General features: G+C 43.6%; 1 protein-coding gene across 21 annotated transcripts in view; it reads left to right on the forward strand.

Moving 5' to 3' along the window:
- Positions 1–18,536, forward strand: part of SDK1 (sidekick cell adhesion molecule 1) — a 656,852-nt gene that overhangs the window by 510,610 nt on the left and 127,706 nt on the right. For all 21 annotated transcript variants that reach the window (XM_039493139.1, XM_039493140.1, XM_039493143.1 and 18 more), the window contains 3 exons: positions 10,145–10,260; positions 12,531–12,723; positions 15,529–15,627. In XM_039493139.1, the coding sequence (XP_039349073.1) occupies positions 10,145–10,260; positions 12,531–12,723; positions 15,529–15,627 (408 nt within the window). The remainder of the gene's footprint in view (positions 1–10,144; positions 10,261–12,530; positions 12,724–15,528; positions 15,628–18,536) is intronic.

Raw genomic sequence — 18,536 nt, forward strand, 5'->3', positions numbered from 1 at the left:
TGAGCAATAGACAGTCTCATGATCTCTGCTTTAGTAGGTCATAAAAATAATTAAACTATTTGAAAAACTTACACGTTTTACAGTGCATGTTGGTTTTTAATCTGGGAAGTATATGTAATGGTTTGCTAATTGTTGATAGGTGTACATTATAATTTGAATACATGTATTGTGAGTGGTAGAGAGATTTTAAAAATAGACTACCCAAGTGCAGCACCAGTTTACCAAGACACTTAAAGAGCAAGAAAACAGTCCAAGTTATATCTCAGAGGATCTAAAGTCTTGCAATTTAGAAATAAGTAGACAACCTCCAGCCCTTTAAAATCTTTGTATCGGAGCTGGACATGCATTTCTTAAAGTCTTCTGCTATTAGATGGGAGTAATATTATATATCCCAGTTCTCTACCGAGAATTGGTTTCTAAATGGAAAATCTAAAATCACTTTCATTCATTGGTTTCCATTCTCGTTTAGTTGTACAGTTCAAGCTATCACAGCACCTTGACCTTCCCTCTGCTAAGACCCAGGTTTCTGACTTCCGACTCTTTATTTAACCCTGCAGTTGACTCTAATGTTCCTTGATATGATAGCTGCTGTTATCTTTCATTAGTTCGCTGTGTGTTATGTGTAGCGAGTCCTGCATTCAGTGTGACTGGTAGAAGTATTTATAATGCAGGACAATCTACAATGCCCTATTCATCTTTATGTAATTCTTACTTAGTACAGATGAAAAAGCTAGGTGTTCCCTTTTTAAGTAATTCACAATCGCAATAAATAGCTCCATAATGGATGTTGCCATCCCCTAATTTTCTTGCGGATATCCTCAGGCTTTCAACCCACTTTAAAAACAGTTTGAATCCTTTTCACATTTGGAGTTGAACAGAGGGGAGCTGCACAGCCCCAGTCTGTCCTGAAGCAGAGTTAGTATCAGGTCTCCAGACGTTAAGAAATGTATCATGTCCTATGCCACTCTCCCTGCAATGGGAGAATGTACAGACACCTGTTTGTGACCATTTCTCACTGCTGACTGTGCCTCCTAAACCAAACCAGCAGGAGATTAGGAACGTAAATCAGACCATGGGTGGAAACTATATCTTGTACAGAGCGGGCTCCAGGCACCAGCATTCCAAGCTTGTGCTTGGGCCGGCATTCTGCAAGGGGCGGCAGTCCCTATGTTTTCGCCGTCCCAAGCAGCGCGCCGAATTGCCGCCACGGGTGGTGGGGGCAATCCGTGCGCCCTTAGGGCGGCAGGCGCATTTCCGCAGCAGCGGCAATTCGGTGGCAGCTTCTATGTTTAGAGTGCAGCTTCAGCTAAACATAGAAGCTGCCGCTGAATTGCCACCACTGCGGAAACGTGCCTGCCGCCCTAAAGGCACACGGACTGCCCCCGCGGACCGGCGGCAATTTGGTGCGCTGCTTGGGGCGGCGAAAACTGTAGAGCCGGCCCTGGTCTTGTAATACATAATATAGTTTAAAGATGAGCCTAAGAAACCTGCATCTATGCACCTTGCCCACCTCTCCACACACACACTAGTGATTTGGGTTGCACTGGCAAGAACCTGCCTGTCTGTGGATAGAAAAAAAATACCTGAAATACCTGGCATTAGTTGAATGTGCCATGCAAATGAGTGCTGAGAGCAGATCAACACATTAATATTGAATTCCCCTCCATCTCATTGGCCACGTGAGCTGTGGCCTTACCCCTGAATGCATATGATTGGACTTTTATTAGTCTTTTTGGCATTTAGTAGTGGCAGCCCAAGAACCCATAGTTGACTATCAGCTGCTCAGAGCTCTTTTAAAATAACTCGTGGCCAGTGTCTAAGAGAATGTAACTTGCAAGATGGCTGAAGACCTGAACTCTCACAGAAACTGAGTTATAATGTCAATGAGGTCCTTTGAGAGATATTGGCAAAGCATGCAACATCCTGAGACTTTGACTGTTTCAAAACCCCAAAAGTCTTTTCAGTGGGATATTCAGTATAACCCTTTGATACTGAATATATATGCCTTTCTTCATCAGGGTTTCTCCAGCTGTTCCTTACTTCTTTGATGTTATCTTTGACAGGGATTTGTGCCAACTTTCTGCACAGAGTAGCTGTTGCTCATTTGAACAGAGTCCTTCAAGACTTTTCATCACTGTATGAAAAGTTGAGGCTTCCAAGTATCTCTGCACAGAAGAGTTATTTCATATACATAAAAAGCCTTTTGGAGGGTGATGCAAGTAGTCTCCCTTGCTGTGTTTGGTCCAGGAGAGAGACAATTTTTCTTCCCTTCACTGTGGGGTCTAGCACTTCAATCTCATCAATTGTATTGACTTCTGAGGTGCTGTCCCTTTGAACAGCTCCTCCCAAAGTTAAATGCCAGTCCATGGATTTACATTAGCCTTCAAGTAACTTACATAGTAGACAGACATCACATTCCTCGCCCACTTTCATAGCCCTCGAGGGTCACCTTTGTGATGTGTCTGAGAGACTGTGGCTCCATACTGAGGAGAATTATACCTGAGTCTCCAGTGCTCAAAAGCTGCTGCCAGATCCCAAGGAGAAAGATGTATATTGAAATTATAACTGTCTGATTTTGTGAGGAAACAGTCTGTAACATTGATCCCATTTCATACCATTGTACTCAAGCTATTTCTCTAACAAGTGTGGCAATGAGAGAGAATTATTGTTGTTTTAAATACTTGGGAAGTGCTCAAATGCTATGGTCATAAGCGTAAGGGGGCAAAATAGGTTCCTAGGTGGCCTATTGTACTTAGAATCTGTAATATGGAAAGTGCCCTCCAGTTACAATAGGGCAAAACTCAAAACTATAAACACTCAAAACCTTCAGACATTATGGACACGAGCCATACTACCAGGCAAATTGACTCAAGATGTTCTTTTCAGAGGAGATCGGTGAGATTAGTAAAGACAGAGAGCCAGTGATAATACCAACAGGTTGAAGAACCATGCTTGCCCAGTACAACCCAGAACTACTGAACCCTGCTCTATTTTATTTTCTGCAAGAACTGAAGTACCAAAGGGACCAGGAGAAAAGGCCTCCATCCCAGAAAAAAAGTGCCTTTGACTCACTCTCAAAATAAAATTTGGGTACTTTACATTGCGTCAGGAAACAAATAGGTCTATTCTAAATGAGCCAACTGGAAGAAAAGAGAGGTCATTCATACTGGTCCTGAAACCTGAGGTTTAAGTTGTTCTCAGAGGAATTCTTTTTGACTGGAAAGTGTAGCGCAAAAGGAAATGCATCTCTTAGAGTCATAGCATTTAGGCCAGAGGAGACCACCAGATCATCTAGTCTAACCTCCTGTGTATTCCAGGCGGTCAACGCCACCTGGCACCTACACACTAAGCCGAACAACCGAAATTGGAAGTATTCCATCAACACACCCTTCTCCCATGAGAGGGAAGAAGGAGAGAATGAAACCCACTGGCTAGTTCAGCAGCCCTCTTAGTATTCATGTTGTATGTAACAATTCAATCATCTTTCCTCCAACTGATAGCAGGAAAGTTCTGAGGGCCAGTCTTGTAGCCCAAAGTTCCAAGACATGGATACGTAGTCTGATCTCTTCTTTTTTGCTTTAGAAGCAGTGCAGTTTAGAGACATCCTCTATTGGGTGTACCTGAGCCTATCATAAAGGTTAGGAACAGTTAAGTGAATGGTGCTTCTTGAACTCATGAGAGGTTGGAACCACCAGATTAGTGAATCCTTGATAGACATGATAGGGAGAGGCAGAAGAGCAAGATGAGTATTCTGATGATGTTTCCTCCTTAGCAATATGAAGGGAGTCACAAAGGAAATCTTGTTCCCTTTTCATTGAAAACTTGCCAGCAGGGCTGCCTTCTGTGTGTAGAAAATAGTCCCGAGGAAGAAATGTAGCTGCTATCCTTGAATCAAGAGTATCATCTCCAAGTGTTGGGTTATCTGTTAGTTAAAAAACAGATTTCTCCCTGTTATTCCTTTAGGCCAAGTGGTTGAAACAAAGAGCAAGAGACTTGCAGAGGGGAATCTGCTTAGAGCAACCAGTTGTCTACGGTCAGATTGTGAACTGCTGCTTTATGATTTATCAAGATGGGAGGGAACAAGGAGCTCACTTCCCCTTCATGCCCCTACACAGAAGAGGCACAGAATTAAAGCCCTGGATCTCAGGCCAGGTGCTTAGAGACAAAATGCTTCATTCCCTAAGGAGGTGTATCAGCAGCTGCACAATAAGAATTGCACCTTTGAGGCAAAATGATTTCCAGAGCTCCCACTGGGGCTCCACAGCTTAGCACCTGAAACCACTGCATTAAAGGAACAACCAAATTCTCAGATAAAGAAAAATCTGTGAGCCTGCCTTATTGAGATGTGAAAGTTGGCGTCCTGAAAGTCAGGAGCTTGGGATCTTTCTGCATGCCTTTGTTGAAGATTTATATTTAAAACTGGTAGTCTGTCTGTCTTAATCGGTGTGAGATTTAAATGCCTGTTCACACATAGCTAGAGACATGGACATGTGTTCATCCTTAATTCCTTCTTATTCCCATAATCTTGTTGGCCAACCCCATTTAATGGCTTTTATCTACAGTGCCTCCATGACCTTTTCTGCTAAGAGTAGTTTTAGAATGTTTTACAATTCAAGCAGTTGAGTTCTAATACATTTTTAGCCAGATTAACTTTTACCTGAAGGAATATAAAGGTTGGTTCTGTCATACCAACTTTATGCTCTGAAATTCAGGGACATTTCAAAGGTGTCACACAGAGCTGGAGCTGTACTCCAATGTGAGATCTTCAGTATAATCACAAACATGACCAAAATTAGATTTTAAAAAAATCCAACATGCAACTACATAAGGATTTCTTTGTAAATACTTGTTGAAAGGAATTGTTTTGTGTTCCTTGATAATAAGAAATATATAACATTAGTCACAGATCTGCCTAGCTAAATACTGTGTATAATTAGAGGTACCTTTGTTACCAATTTCAGCTCTTGCTACTTACTGATGATTTAATTTGGAGCATTGTTTGAGAGGTCAGCTATGATGTAAATGTAGCACAGCCCAAGTTCATGTTTTAATATACGCTTGTTCAGATAACCATGGAGGTCAACTTTAACTTCAGCTCATAAAGAGAGAATTTAGCATTATGCTTTGAAGTAAATTCAGGATTATATTGCTACATTTTAACTGATAAAAATTGATTGTATTATGCTTATGCAATTAAAATTAAGCTTATGCCCATTAGCCAGCCTGGTTTTCTCCATTTTTAAAATGAATTAATTAAGATGTAGATGTTGATTTTCTATAAAGAATTCTAAAGATAAATTATACCATAAATCATGATTTCCAGCATACCAAAGGTTTTATTTTTTTCTGGTCAAGTTTTTTTTCCTCCATCATTTTTCTTCTTGTAATAGGTATTTTTGGACTAGAATGATTTATTCTAGTTTGAGAACATTCATAAAAAGAAATGACAAAAAAATTGGTTATCCACATTTCTAAAACTTTTGTAAACACTCCTAAGTGTTTGCTTGGGTTTCTTAGAAGTTTACTAGAGTGAGAATTATAAATGAAACCCTGTGTTTATAGGGGCCAGGCTCCTTTTCTGTTAGTAAATTCTCAGTGCTGTAGCAAATGATAATTCCCACAAAGCAGATTTCCCAGTTCCTGAAAGGCCCTCTGAACTCAGGATGAAATCCTGACATCACTGAAATCAATGGCACCCGGATTTCACCGTTAAAGAAAAAGATGATGTCTAACAAAATCCAAAATAGGAATAAGCTCGCAATGTGGAGGATACAGAAAATGTTTTACAACTTTTGTTGTTAGGAATGGCTTGATATTTAACTATCATGTATCCTGCATAACAATATTCGGTCACCTTTACATATATTCGTTGTACTCTATGAACAACAAACTATTCCTAGAGGTATTCTCTGATTTATATGAATGAGTGTTAGAATTTCATTTTTCTGTAGGCAACCAAAAACATTCAGATTTTACACATATATATATAAACTGTGTGTGTGTGTGTGTGTGTGTGTACACACATACATATACACCAATATAATGCCAATAAGGTTGAAGTGTCAAAATTAATTAAGGAGAAGGAAGAAGGAAAAAGGGGAGAGGATGATGCTTGTTTTACCCCTCATGTCAAAATACGATGCAGGAGGATATTATAATCCGTCAATGAGCTGTTCATAACTTTCTAACATCAAACGAAGGGTAAAAGATGTTTCAAACACTTTTCTCCTATAATAGGAATCTGACAAATACATTATAAAAATAATAAAGAAATATATACAGGAAGGCAGGAATTTTAATTTTAAAAATAAGCTTTTCTAAAGTAGGGTGACCAGATGTCCCGATTTTATAGGGACAGTCTCAATATTTGGGCTCCTATTACCCACTATCCCCGTCCTGATTTTTCACACTTGCTATCTAGTCAGCCTATTCTAGTGTGAGCCATCAAATATGCAAAACACTACACAGGAAAGCTATGAATAGGACTATACACACATCACAGGACTCCAGTGACATGACAGGTTTCATCAGAGTTTTTGATAAGAAGAGGTTTAAGTGTAACAGGGCGGGACTCACCAGCACGGCACCTCCTGCTGGTCGTCCTGGGAATTAGCTCTCAGTCCTTCCAGTCCACCTTCAGCTAGTGGTGTCATGCCTGCCATCACTGCTGTCGCCACTCTTTGGACCCACATCGCTCCCCAGACCACAACATCGTCTTCTGGGCACGGCCCTCCAGCTGTACCCCACTCTGCTTTCTCCCCCCCTTCCAAGGGGGAGGCCAACAGTCCTTAGTCCCACCACTTGCCTCAGTGGCCAACTGCACTCCAAGATCCAGCCCCTCACTTCAGGGGCAAACTGCACTCTGGATACTGGCCACTCTCATTGGCAAGTGGGGTGCAAGGGAAGGGGACCCAGGCCTGCTCGCTACTCTGGGTCCCAACCCGGGAACCTATAGCCGGCAGCCACCTACTGCCCTCCTCCAATCTGCTGCCTATTTTCCCTGGACCACTTCCCCCGTAGCCCTAGCACCCTCTCAGCCCTTGTAGCAAGGCCCCAGCCTGGCAGTGGTCAGCCAGCAGCTCACCCTCACCCTCTGCTACCCCTGCCCAGCACTGCTCTGTCTAGGGTGCTTCTTCAGGTAGCCAGTCCTCTTCCCTTACCTTCCAGAGAGAGACTCCCCTCTGCTCTGCTGAGCAGCCCTTTATATATGGCCCTCGCCGGCCCTGATTGGCTGCTCCAGCAAGCCTTCCCCCCTTGAGGTGGGCTCAATAAGCCCTTTCCTGATTACTGGATTCTGCTCAGCCTCCCTGGTGCTGCCTTTAACCCCTTCTTCTCCCTGTGTGGGGCAGCCGCCCCAGCACAATGAGGGATAATATTTCCTAAGCAATGTATTATACAGCTGTCATGCTATCAAAACATTCTCATGAATCTCTAAACCAGAGGTGGGCAAACTGCGGCCCGCGGGACACATCCAGCCCATGGGACCCTCCTTCCTGGCCCCATAGCTCCTGGCCCGAGAGGCTAGTCCCCGGCCCCTCTCCTGCTGTTCCCCCTCCCCCACAGCCTCAGTTCACTGCACCGTTGGCGCAACGCTCTGGGTGGTGGGCTGCGAGCTCCTGACCCGGTGCTCTGTGCTGTGCAGTGGCACCGGCGTGGCTGGCTCCAGCCGGGCAGCGCGGCTGTAGCGCCACTAGCCACTTGTGTTCCAGGCAGCACGGTAAGGGGGCAGGGAGTGGGAGGTTGGATAGAGGCCATGGAAGTTCAAGGGGTGGTCAGGGGGTGGGGGGTGGATAGGAGTCAGGGTGGTTGGGGGAGGAGCAGGAGGTTGAATGGGGGAAGGGGTCTCAGAGGGGCAGTCAGGAATGAGAGGAGAGGTTGGATGGGGCGGTGGGGGGGCAGTCAGAGGTGGAGGTTTCAGGGGCAGTCAGGAGACAGGGAGTGGGGGGTGGATAGGGCAGGGGTCCCGGGCGGGGGACAGATAAGGGGTGGGGGCTGGGCCGTGACCTCCTCCCCTAACCAGCCCTCCGTACAATTTCCTAAACCCAATGCAGCCCTCAGGCCATAAAGTTTGCCCGCCCCTGCTCTAAACCATAAGAACTTTATATTGGCAAGAGATAACATTATAAGCCTTATAATGCATACTGGGGATTCTAATATATGGTAGGAATAATGTTCTCCTTTCAGTGATAATTTAGAGCACCTCTGCGTACATTCTGACCTCGAACTTGCTGATTATGTATAATCCATGAGTAATGACATCAGAAGTCAGTTTACGGGTATAGAATTCTGATGACATACAGTTACAGTGTAGATAGAAGGGCGAAAAAGGGTAGTAAACGTGTAACAGAAATTTCAGGTCATATAGTCATCAAGGAATTTCAGTGACATAAGACTAAACAGAAGAGTGATGCTTGAGTAGTTTATAATGTCATTCCTGAAATGCTTGGTTTATAGGGCCCATCAGAGGAGATCCTCAGCTGGTATAAATTTGTCATAGCTCCACTGGCTTCTATGCAGCTGGGACTGTGTATACCAGCTGAAGATCTGCTCCCTTATAGTTAGCTGATTGTGAGTTTTAGTAGTTTGGAGTGGGTCGGTTTCCACTAATGTTTTTTATCTCCACCGAGCGTAGCTTCTGGTGAGCAAATAATTGTTTGTGCTTTTTCAAACCTCCTGGTGGCTTGTCTTGCTTATGACGTGATTTTGAAAAGCAGGGAGCAACCACATCTCTCATTGGACTTAGTGGGAATTGGGGATATTTCTCAGACTCAGGTTATTAATTTTCACTAGAAAATTCCCATTTGAATGTAATGAAAACAGTACTTTTAAAGCATCAAAAATAGTGGTGGAGAATTCCTCCCTTTATGGAATATAAAAAAACATGGCCACCAATGGATAGGTCTCTGAAAACATCTATTATTTGTGACATATATTATTTTTGCCAACTTTCAATGGGTTTGGGCACATCTTGGTTGAGTATGCATGTATTGTATGAATAAATACCATAATAGGATGGAAAAAGCAAATGAGAAAAAAAATACTTTATTCCAGCGGATAATCTGTATTCCACAGGAGATTTCTTCATCATATATTTTTCAGAACAGTAAATGATATACAGAGGCAGTCACCGTATTATGATTCCTCAATTAGAATTCCTATATGTTCACATTATATCTGTGGAAGCCAGTAAAGGCCATACTGTAACCTTAATGACGTAAGACTTGTAGGAGCAAAAATAGTGCGAGCGGACAGGACAGAAAACTGTGTACAAAGTTATTATTACTTTGCAACTAAAAAAAAATGCAGGCTTGCTTTTTTTATTGAGACAGATAAGATAAGATTTTTTTTTTTGTATAAAAAAAAAAAAATGTAGTTGTTTTTTTTTACTGTTGTATTATTGTTGTAATTGTGTAAAAAAAAAAATAAAGGCTGCTGTGTTTGTTTACCAGTTGAGAGACCTGTCCCACTGGGTGGGGGTGACCCTGTGTCCTATCTCTCTCTCCCCCCATAATATAAATGGAAATAATATAATATTTTTTTTTTGCTGCACTCAAACAAAAGCGAGAACTGAGTTTTTTTATTTTACAGGTCCCCCCAGGGAGAGAGTGCTGGGCTGCTGCCACACCAATCTCAAACTGCACACAGCATCCCCCCCCCTTCCCTTGGTAGGCAGCCAAGCGGTGTCCTTGACTGGGGCCAGCGCATGTTAGCCATTCTCTTTGCTTGTCTACTTAGAGGGCTTGTTTGATTTTAAAGGGCTTAGTGAATTTCTTGGTGAAACCATTGATTGCCCTTACAGCCATGGATAATTGAAAGAGATGTATTCACCTATCATCATCTAAGCTTCTGTCTCGAGTCTCTAGGAGAAGCTCGTCAGTGGAATAATAAGCCACAAGAACTATTTCATCCCCTCCCTTTACCCATTAAAGGAATCTCCACTAGAAAATGAGAAATAACCCAATTACCTTTTTCTTTAAGTCACTGCTGGGCACCAAAATCATAAATCATACATCCCTTTTCTCAGCACTGTTGTTATTTTCTGTGAATCATGAATGGCAACTAAAGGTTTCTAAATTCATCTCTTCTTCTCCTCCCCGTCATTCCACCCCACCCTCAATCTATTTTCCCTGCTGACTTTGAACAGTGCCTACAGCTCCACCACAGAATGTGCAAGCTGAAGCTGTGAACTCCACGACCATCCAGTTCCTATGGAATCCTCCACCACAGCAGTTTATCAATGGTATCAATCAGGGATACAAGGTAAACCAAAGTTTGGATCAAGGCAGTCTAACTTTCTTGGTATGTAATTTTCCTTGGGCCAGATTGGAGAATTCCACGTATCTCCAGAGCCCTGCTGTTGTATCATCAGAGACCAATGTCTTACATCAGAAGGAAGCTTATGTTAAACTAAGTGAGCTGTTGTCACTGCTAACATAACATCTGCTGACTACGTAAGTTCTCACTGAGGACAGGAACATTTGATCGGTTGCAAATCCCAATTCATTTGATGCTAGGGTAGAGATTTTCAAAGGCATAAATGGGAGTTAGGTGCCCAATAGCTTGGACAGTCAATGGGAATTGGGAGCATATATGACCTTTGTGCCTTTGAAAGTCAACTCCTATATTTCTATGTACTCTAAGGCAAAATTCCCACTGACTTCAGTGGGGCCAGGATTTCACCCGAAATATTTTTTTTCAGTTTCCCATATTTTAGAGTTTCTTTTTTGTTTCAATCAGAAGCACGTAACACACTTAATTCCAACTTTCAGTCCAGCAATTTTGGAGACTTTTCTTGCGTAGCTATTTATGTAAATTGAAAATTCCTTAGCAACTGTATAAAATGACTAAAAGCCTGATATATACCTATCAACAGATAGTGAAAACTTTATTGAAACTGTCAAAACCCTATTTGCTTGGATTTCTTTAATTCCATTAGATTGCAACATCTTTATAGTTCTTGCTTCTATTGGGAATTCTGAATTGTATTATTTCGGGCATGGGGACAACATTTCTGCCACATTTACATCTACCACATAATTTTTTTCATGATTTATGAATTATTAGTTGAAATCAGGTATCTTTTCTTTTCAAAAGGGTTCCACCGATTACATCTTTCCCTGGCACTTTATAGGTCTGTTTCTTAAAGAAACCTTTAAGGCACCTAAATATAAATGTCCTGATTTTCAAAGGTGCTGAGTACCCAAAAACCCAGTGAAGTCAGTGGGAGTCACAAGTGCTGAGTACCTATGTGAAAAAGGCTAATGCAGTCTCAGGATGCATCAGGAGAGGTATTTCCAGTAGTGACAGGGAAGAGTTATACAAGGCACTGGTGAGACCTCATCTGGAACACTGTGTTCAATTCTGGTCTCCTGTGTTTAAAAAAGATTAATTCAATCTGGAACAGGTGCAGAGAAGGGCTACTAGGATAATCCAAAGGGTGGAAAACCTACCTTATGAGAGGAGACTCAAAGAGCTTGGCTTGTTGAGCTTAACCAAAAGAAGTCTGAGGGGAGAGAGGATTGCTCTCTACAGATATATCATAAGGATAAATACCTGGGAGGGACAGGGGTTATTTAAGTGCCAATGTGGACACAAGAAAATTGACCATTAACAAGTTTATGCTTGAAATTAGGCAAAGGTTTCTAACCATCAGAGGAGGGAAGCTGTGGAAAAAGCGTTCCAAGGAGAGCAGTGGGGCAAAAAACCTAACTGGCTTCAAGACTGAGCTTGATAAATTTATGTAAGGGATGGTATGATGGGACTGCCTATGATGGTGTGTGGTCCATCAGCGACTGCCAGTAGCAAAAATCCCCAACTGCCAGAGACAGGACACTAGATGGGGAGGGCTCTGAGTTATTACAGAGAATTCTTTCCCAGGTGTCTGCCTGGTGGGTCTTGCCCGCATGCTCAGCATCTAACTGATCACCATATTTGGGGTCAGGAAGGAATTTTCCTTTAGGTCAGATTGGCAGAGATACTGGGTGGTTTTCACCTTCCTCTGCAGCATGGCGCACTTGCAGGTTTAAACTAGTGCAAATGGTGAATTCTCTGTAACTTGAAGTCTTTAAACCATGGTTTGAGGACTTCAGAAACTCAGCCAGAGGTTATGGGTCTATTGCAGGAGTTGGTGGGTAAGGTTCTATAGCCTGTAATCTACAGGAGGTCAGATTTGATGATCACGATGATCCCTTCTGACCCTCAAGTCAATGAGTCTATCAACAGGTTACTTAAGTGCTTAAATATGGATATAATAACCTAACTTTTGGCACCCATCCTGGAAAAACTGTGGCTATTTATTTTTAAAATATGCTTTTTATTCTCTGTCAGGAGTTGATAGTAATGTACAAACCCATCCAGTGAATCCAGCAACAGGATTATCTCAAGTTGCACAATTATAGAGATTACAATTGTTTTCACTGTATTGTTTTTTGTAATTGGACTAACAAGGTCTTGGCAATGAAGTGTATTGATTGCGAATAGAAACAACTTTTAATGAATGTTAATCTATATTTAAATTTTCTCTATTCCAGCTCCTGGCATGGCCAGTGGCTGCACCAGAGTCTGTGACTGTGGTCACCATTGCTCCTGATTTTCATGGCGTTCACAGTGGCTGCATTACCAACTTGAAGAAATTCACTGCTTATTACACATCAGTTCTATGTTTCACCACACCAGGGGATGGACCACAAAGCCCACCAGAGCTGCTGTGCACTCATGAAGATAGTGAGTATAGCGAAGTCCAGCCAGAAATCACCGGCAGTGCCTGAAAACAGTTCTGCTAAAGGTGATGGCCAAAATTTTCAAATCTTGATTCCTAAGATTAGGCTCCTAAATCCATATTTATTCACATAAAAGAAAGTGACCTGATTTTCAGAGGTGCCGAGCACCTGCAGCACCCACTGAAATCAATGGGAACTGCAGTTGTTTGGCACTTTAGAAAATCAGGCCACTAGAAATTAAAATATTTAAATACTGAAATATGGATTTAGGAGCCTAAATTTAGGCACCAGATGTGAGGTTTTTTTGTCAGTAAGTACATTGAAAATGTAATTACTTTATTTATTTGCATGCTGCAAATGTTTTATACAAATATTTTATGTTCAAGTATTTGGAAGGTGAGTTCATTATTCTGATCCTGTCTGCCAAACCAGGCTCAAATTTGTACCAAGGGATGAAAATGAGTCTGGTAGTTCAGTGCAGAGATTATCTGCTGTGTCTCAAAACCCATACATTTGAGCCCAATTTGGTTTATGTGGAGGTGTCTATTCAAGAGAGGTTTAGAATTGATATGTCTGGAGGGGTGGGGGGGAATTGTTGCAGGTCAAGATTAAATTGCAGTGGCAAAGCTGTGTGAAGAAGGCTTGCACAATTGTCTGTCATCACTAATCTTAGCTCTGGGCAGTGCTTTTAATCCTCTTCCCCTCACTGAGCACTGTACTGACAGCCCTAAATTTAAAAGTAAGTTAGAAAAAACTGCTTAATGTATCCAGGTTAGCGAGTGGTTTTAGAAATATTGTTTTGTCTTAATAACTGTTGGTTAGTCATTGTTCCTGCAAAGAAGAGTCTGATCAAGAAGTAAGACTTCAAATGCTAGACCAGTTGTTCATGAGAGAATGTTGAAAGAACATAAAAGAAACAAGCTATTTATCCAGAGATTTTCTCATTCATAGTCCATCTCCTCCGGGTGCTAGGAAGTGTGATATCTCTGTGCTCAAAGAGCAGATTTCCTGCTGCTAGAACTTAAAAACATTAGCAGATCACCGAAACAGCATTATAACCATCAGGAATCTATGAGCCAATAATTTAACCTCGTATGTGTTTACTGAAGCATTAAAGCTGGAAGACAAGGCGGAAAGAACAGTTTTTGGTTTTGGCTAATACTGAATAGGTGGTATGACTTTTTAAAGACTCTTCAGAAAATAATTTCCTTGGAGCTGCAATGGCTAAAAGGAGACCTAGTGTTAGGATATTTGTACATATTGTACGATCTGTGCCTTCAGAGGACACACCAAATCCTTAATATGGCTCCAGGACTACAGCTTGGTTTATTTATGTGGATTTCATTTCATATTTCACTGTACAGGTCTGCATGGTGAAAAAAGATGCAGACTTTAAATCTAAAGAGAACATGATCCTTCCAGACCTCTGCTCACAGTTGGGTTACTTTCTGCCTTTCTTTACAATGCTTGGTGATTCTGCAAAAGAATTTATTTGCTGATCAATTGTAGATCAAACATGAACTGACATCCAATGAGACACAGTCTTTGGTGGCTTAATGTGACCCATGCCATCTTTTCAGAATTGTACAACAAAACTAAAATTGGATTGTAACTGCAGCAGCATATTGGATGGCAACTTTGTGGGTAGGGAGATTGAGGCTAGGGATATATATACCCACTCCTGAATACTGCATACTTACTATTGTTAAATATTCCTGAGATTCGTACCAGAGTAGCAGTTTTTTCTGTAATGCTTTGACTGCTGGCTACTGGAGAACGGTCTCAGAGGTTTCCCTCTCTGGGACTGCACAATTGCAAATGCAGCTATAGCCAACCTACTGGCAGGCTTTCTTTTTTCATAGTGGGAAGGGAATGAGAAACTGCACAAAAGTGAAGAGGAAATAAAATACAAATTTGTAGCCCAGAAATTGCCAACTGGTGTCAGCAGAGCTGGAGGACAGGATATTTGGGCAGGAATCCAGGTAACAAAAAGCACAGTGAATATAAAGTAAGCCAAAAGCTCCCTTTTCCAGTGCATCGATTGAAGAGAGAACAGCAAGTTGAATCAAAAATCAGTCAGGTTGTCTTCCTTGAAGATCAAAATTGAGGGAGGATGGTGTATTCTTGACAGTCATTCCACTTTATAGTCTCATTGCACACCAGGGAACTGAACATTTCAAGAACCCTTGAGCTACACCATAAAAATCCTTTAAAAGTTTCACAAAGTTGTATACACTTTACAGAAGACAGCTACCATTAAACTGGAGATTTTTTAGAGCTGTTTTGCAAGAGTTTATCCAAGTGCTGATTGGATAACACTGATCTTCATTTGTGACATTAAAAGACCCTGCCCAAATGGGAATTCTGCTGATGCTGTTTCTGCAGATACAAGGCCTGACAACTCAGTCCCTGCAAAGACACAGGAAAAGGCTATGGTCTGCATGATATTGTTGAGGGAGAACAGCAAACACAGTTGTTTTTCAGGATCCAGCTAGCCTGATTGTTCTAATTAGGTTAGACCAAGAAGAGAGACAGAGAACAAGGTGTGTGTAAATCTCCTGCTGCCTCTTTTTTAGTTCTCTGCACAGTGAGGATGAGGACTGGATAAAATAATGTATGTGATGATAGCCAGATTGATTCTTAACACCTTGCATTCCCCCTCTCCCCTGCAGCTCTTACAGATGTCTCCTGCTGGTTTCCACTGGCCCTGGCTCAGTGTGTTATTTCTTCAGTGCTAACCTTGCTGCATGAATCATATCCAAAGTAAATGGGGATCTCCTGTTAACAGATTTCCCTTTCTGATTTCCAGAGCCAGGAGCTGTGGGACACCTGAGTTTCACTGAGATTCTGGACACGTCTCTCAAGGTCAGCTGGCAGGAACCTGTAGAGAAAAATGGCATAATTACAGGCAAGTATCAGATGTTATCCTTTAAAATAAGGTATTGGAATGTATTGCTGCAATGAAAAAAATGGCTGGATAATAGAACATTTAGAGAGAGCTGCCTACCAAGAATGCACGCTTCCCACTTTCTCTTTAGGGTAATTGAAATGTCAACTAGGGCATGTTACAAAAGGCACAGGTCCTGTTAACACCAGTCCATGATTGTGACCACTGAAAATTGTGGGCACTCTGTATTAGAAATCAACTCCCCACAGAGTCTTCAAGCTTGTTAAATCTCCCGCCGGTTCCACCTGTGTTAATAGATTTCTGAAACTCTTTGAGACTGTTTGACCCTTGGTGCTAAGGATCAGGACCTCCTGATGCTGAATTTACAGCTGGGAAATCCTGATTGGCAGTGCTAAGAGGTTACAATTAAGACGAAATAACAAGTTAGCAGAGTCCTTCACACTCTGATCAAGCAGTCTGGCTATGGGTCATTTGACAGAAAGACTTGAACATTATTGCTAAATATAGAATATATTATAACAGCACAGATTTCACCCTTTCCTGCTATATAGCCATATACTGTACGTCAACTTGGTTGGGACAGCAGCCACTCATTTTTCAGTCAAGGAGAATATATACCTGGGGAAGTTCATGCGACTTATCCACATCAGTAATATTGTCATGCCTTAGAGAAAACAAACTGTGTGGAGGACGGCAGGTCTGTTTCTCAAAGGAGTATGAATTTTCAAAAGTTGGCTTCATTCCAGTTTTGAAAAAGCCGGAAATTTCAAAATTCTCCCGTGACAGGGTATACAAACCCTACACTCGCATGGAAGGGGATAAGGCTGCTTTGGGCGGGAGCGGCCCCGCTGCTCCGCAGTGACAAATGCCAGGGCTGGAGCAGGAGTTAAAAGGAGGGGGCTCCACTCAGAAGGGGGCAACCCTGGGAAAGGAACAGGATGTTGAGCTTTTCCAGTCTCAAAAAGAGGGCAGAAAGCCCATAGAGCCTCTGCCCTTTCTGAAGGAGGTGCGGATCTCTTGAGCTAACAGGGGGAAAGACTGAGACTTGCATTGAAGACCCAGTAAATGCTGAAGGAGACTGTACTGCTCCCAGGGCCCTGTGAAGTAGGGGAGGCCCATATCCTGAAGGGAGCTGCCTACAAGGCTTTTCCCTGTTCTTTTCCTTCATACCTTTACTTGACCTTGTTTGCTTACTGCAGGCTGTTTTGTTGTTTCTCCTGAGAGGGGAGGAGACAGCCAAGAGGCTTGTCCGGCGGGTTGAATGCTGGCCCGCTAAAAGGACATACCCTTGCTGCACCCGGTGGGGTGCAGGTAATTGGACTTTCACCATGTGCTCCCCACAGAGCTCCTAAAAGGGGCACTATATCATGGACAGATTCATGACATCTCCACAAAGGAATTTTTTTTAAAACATTGTTTGGGTCAATGAAACATTTTGTTTTGACACAATTGCAACATTTCGTTTCAATTTCGAGTTTTTTTATAATTTTGTATTATATTGAGCATGCATACTACATTCTGATGGCTCTGAACAGAGGTAGCTCTTCTGAAGTGTTGCTCAGAGAAATCATGCCTTGATCTCAGTGGTCTTGGGACAAAAACTGATGGTTGAAGAAAGCAGATCTGTATCCGTTCGATAAATCTGTCCAAAATCTTCAAACCTAGGTGCCTAAAATTAGGCACCTGAATCCACATTTAAACACCCAAATAAGTGCCCTGGTATTCAGAGCTGCTAAGCGCAATCAGCTCCCACTGAAGTCAATGGGGACTGTAGATAGGTTTGACACATGTCGGGTTTTCAGCAGAAATACACGGTCAAAAAAAGGACCCTGGCAGTTCCAGTCAGTACTGCTGACAGGGCCGTTAAAAGTCCAGTTGGTGGCACAGTGGGGGCCCGGGGCTAAGGCAGGCTCCCTGCCTGCCCTAGCTCCTCGCGACTCCCGGAAGCAGTCCCTGCAGCCTCTCAATGCATGGGCAGCCAGGGAGGCTTTGTGCGCTGATCCCTCCCTGAGGGATGGCTCTGCAGCTCCCATTGGCCAGGAACCGCGAGCAATAGGAGCTGCGAGGGCAGCACCTGTGGGCATGAGGGCAGCGCACAGAGCCAGGACCTTGCACCCCAAACGCTCTCCCGCATCCCAACCCCCTACCCCAGCCCAGAGTTCCCTCCCGCACCCTAACTCCCTCCCAGAGCCTGCACCCCGCAACCGCCCAACACCCTGCCCCAGCCCCCTCCTTCACCCCAAACCCCTCATCCCTGGCCCCACCCCAGCGCCCATGCCCCCAGCCGGAGTCCTCACCCTCCCTGCACCCCAACACCCTGCTCCAGCCCAGAGCCCTCTCCCGCACCCTGAACCCCTCATCCCCTACCCCACCCCAGAGCCCTCACCCCCATCCCGCACCCCAGCCCCCTGTCTGAGCCCAGTGAATGTGAGTGAGGGTGGGGGAGTGAGCAACAGAGTGAGGGGTGATGGAGCGAGCAGGAGCGGGGCCTTGGGGAAGGGGTGGGGGATGGTGTTCGGTTTTGTGCGATTGGAAAGTTGGCAACCCTAGCTGTAGGGTCTCAGCACATCTTAGTAGAAGGGCACTTATTTAGGAAACTAAATATGGGTTTAGATCAGCGGCAGCTCCAGGCACCAGCGCTCCAAGCACATGCCTGGGGCGGCAAGCCATGGGGGGCGCCCTGCGGGTCCCTGCGAGGGCAGAGGTCAGGCAGCCTTTGGCGGTGCACCTGCAGGAGGTCTGCTGGTCCCGCAGATTCGCCGGCAATTCGGCGGTGGGTACACTGAGGCCATGGGACCGGCGGACCTCCCGCAGGCAAGCCGCCGAATCCGCAGGACCGGGGACCTCCCGCAGGCAAGCCGCCGAAGGCTGCCTGACTGCCGTGCTTGGGGCGGCAAAAAAGCTAGAGC

This window comes from Mauremys reevesii, linkage group 10 (genome assembly GCF_016161935.1).
Source record: "Mauremys reevesii isolate NIE-2019 linkage group 10, ASM1616193v1, whole genome shotgun sequence".
In the NCBI taxonomy this organism is placed as follows: Eukaryota; Metazoa; Chordata; order Testudines; family Geoemydidae; genus Mauremys; species Mauremys reevesii.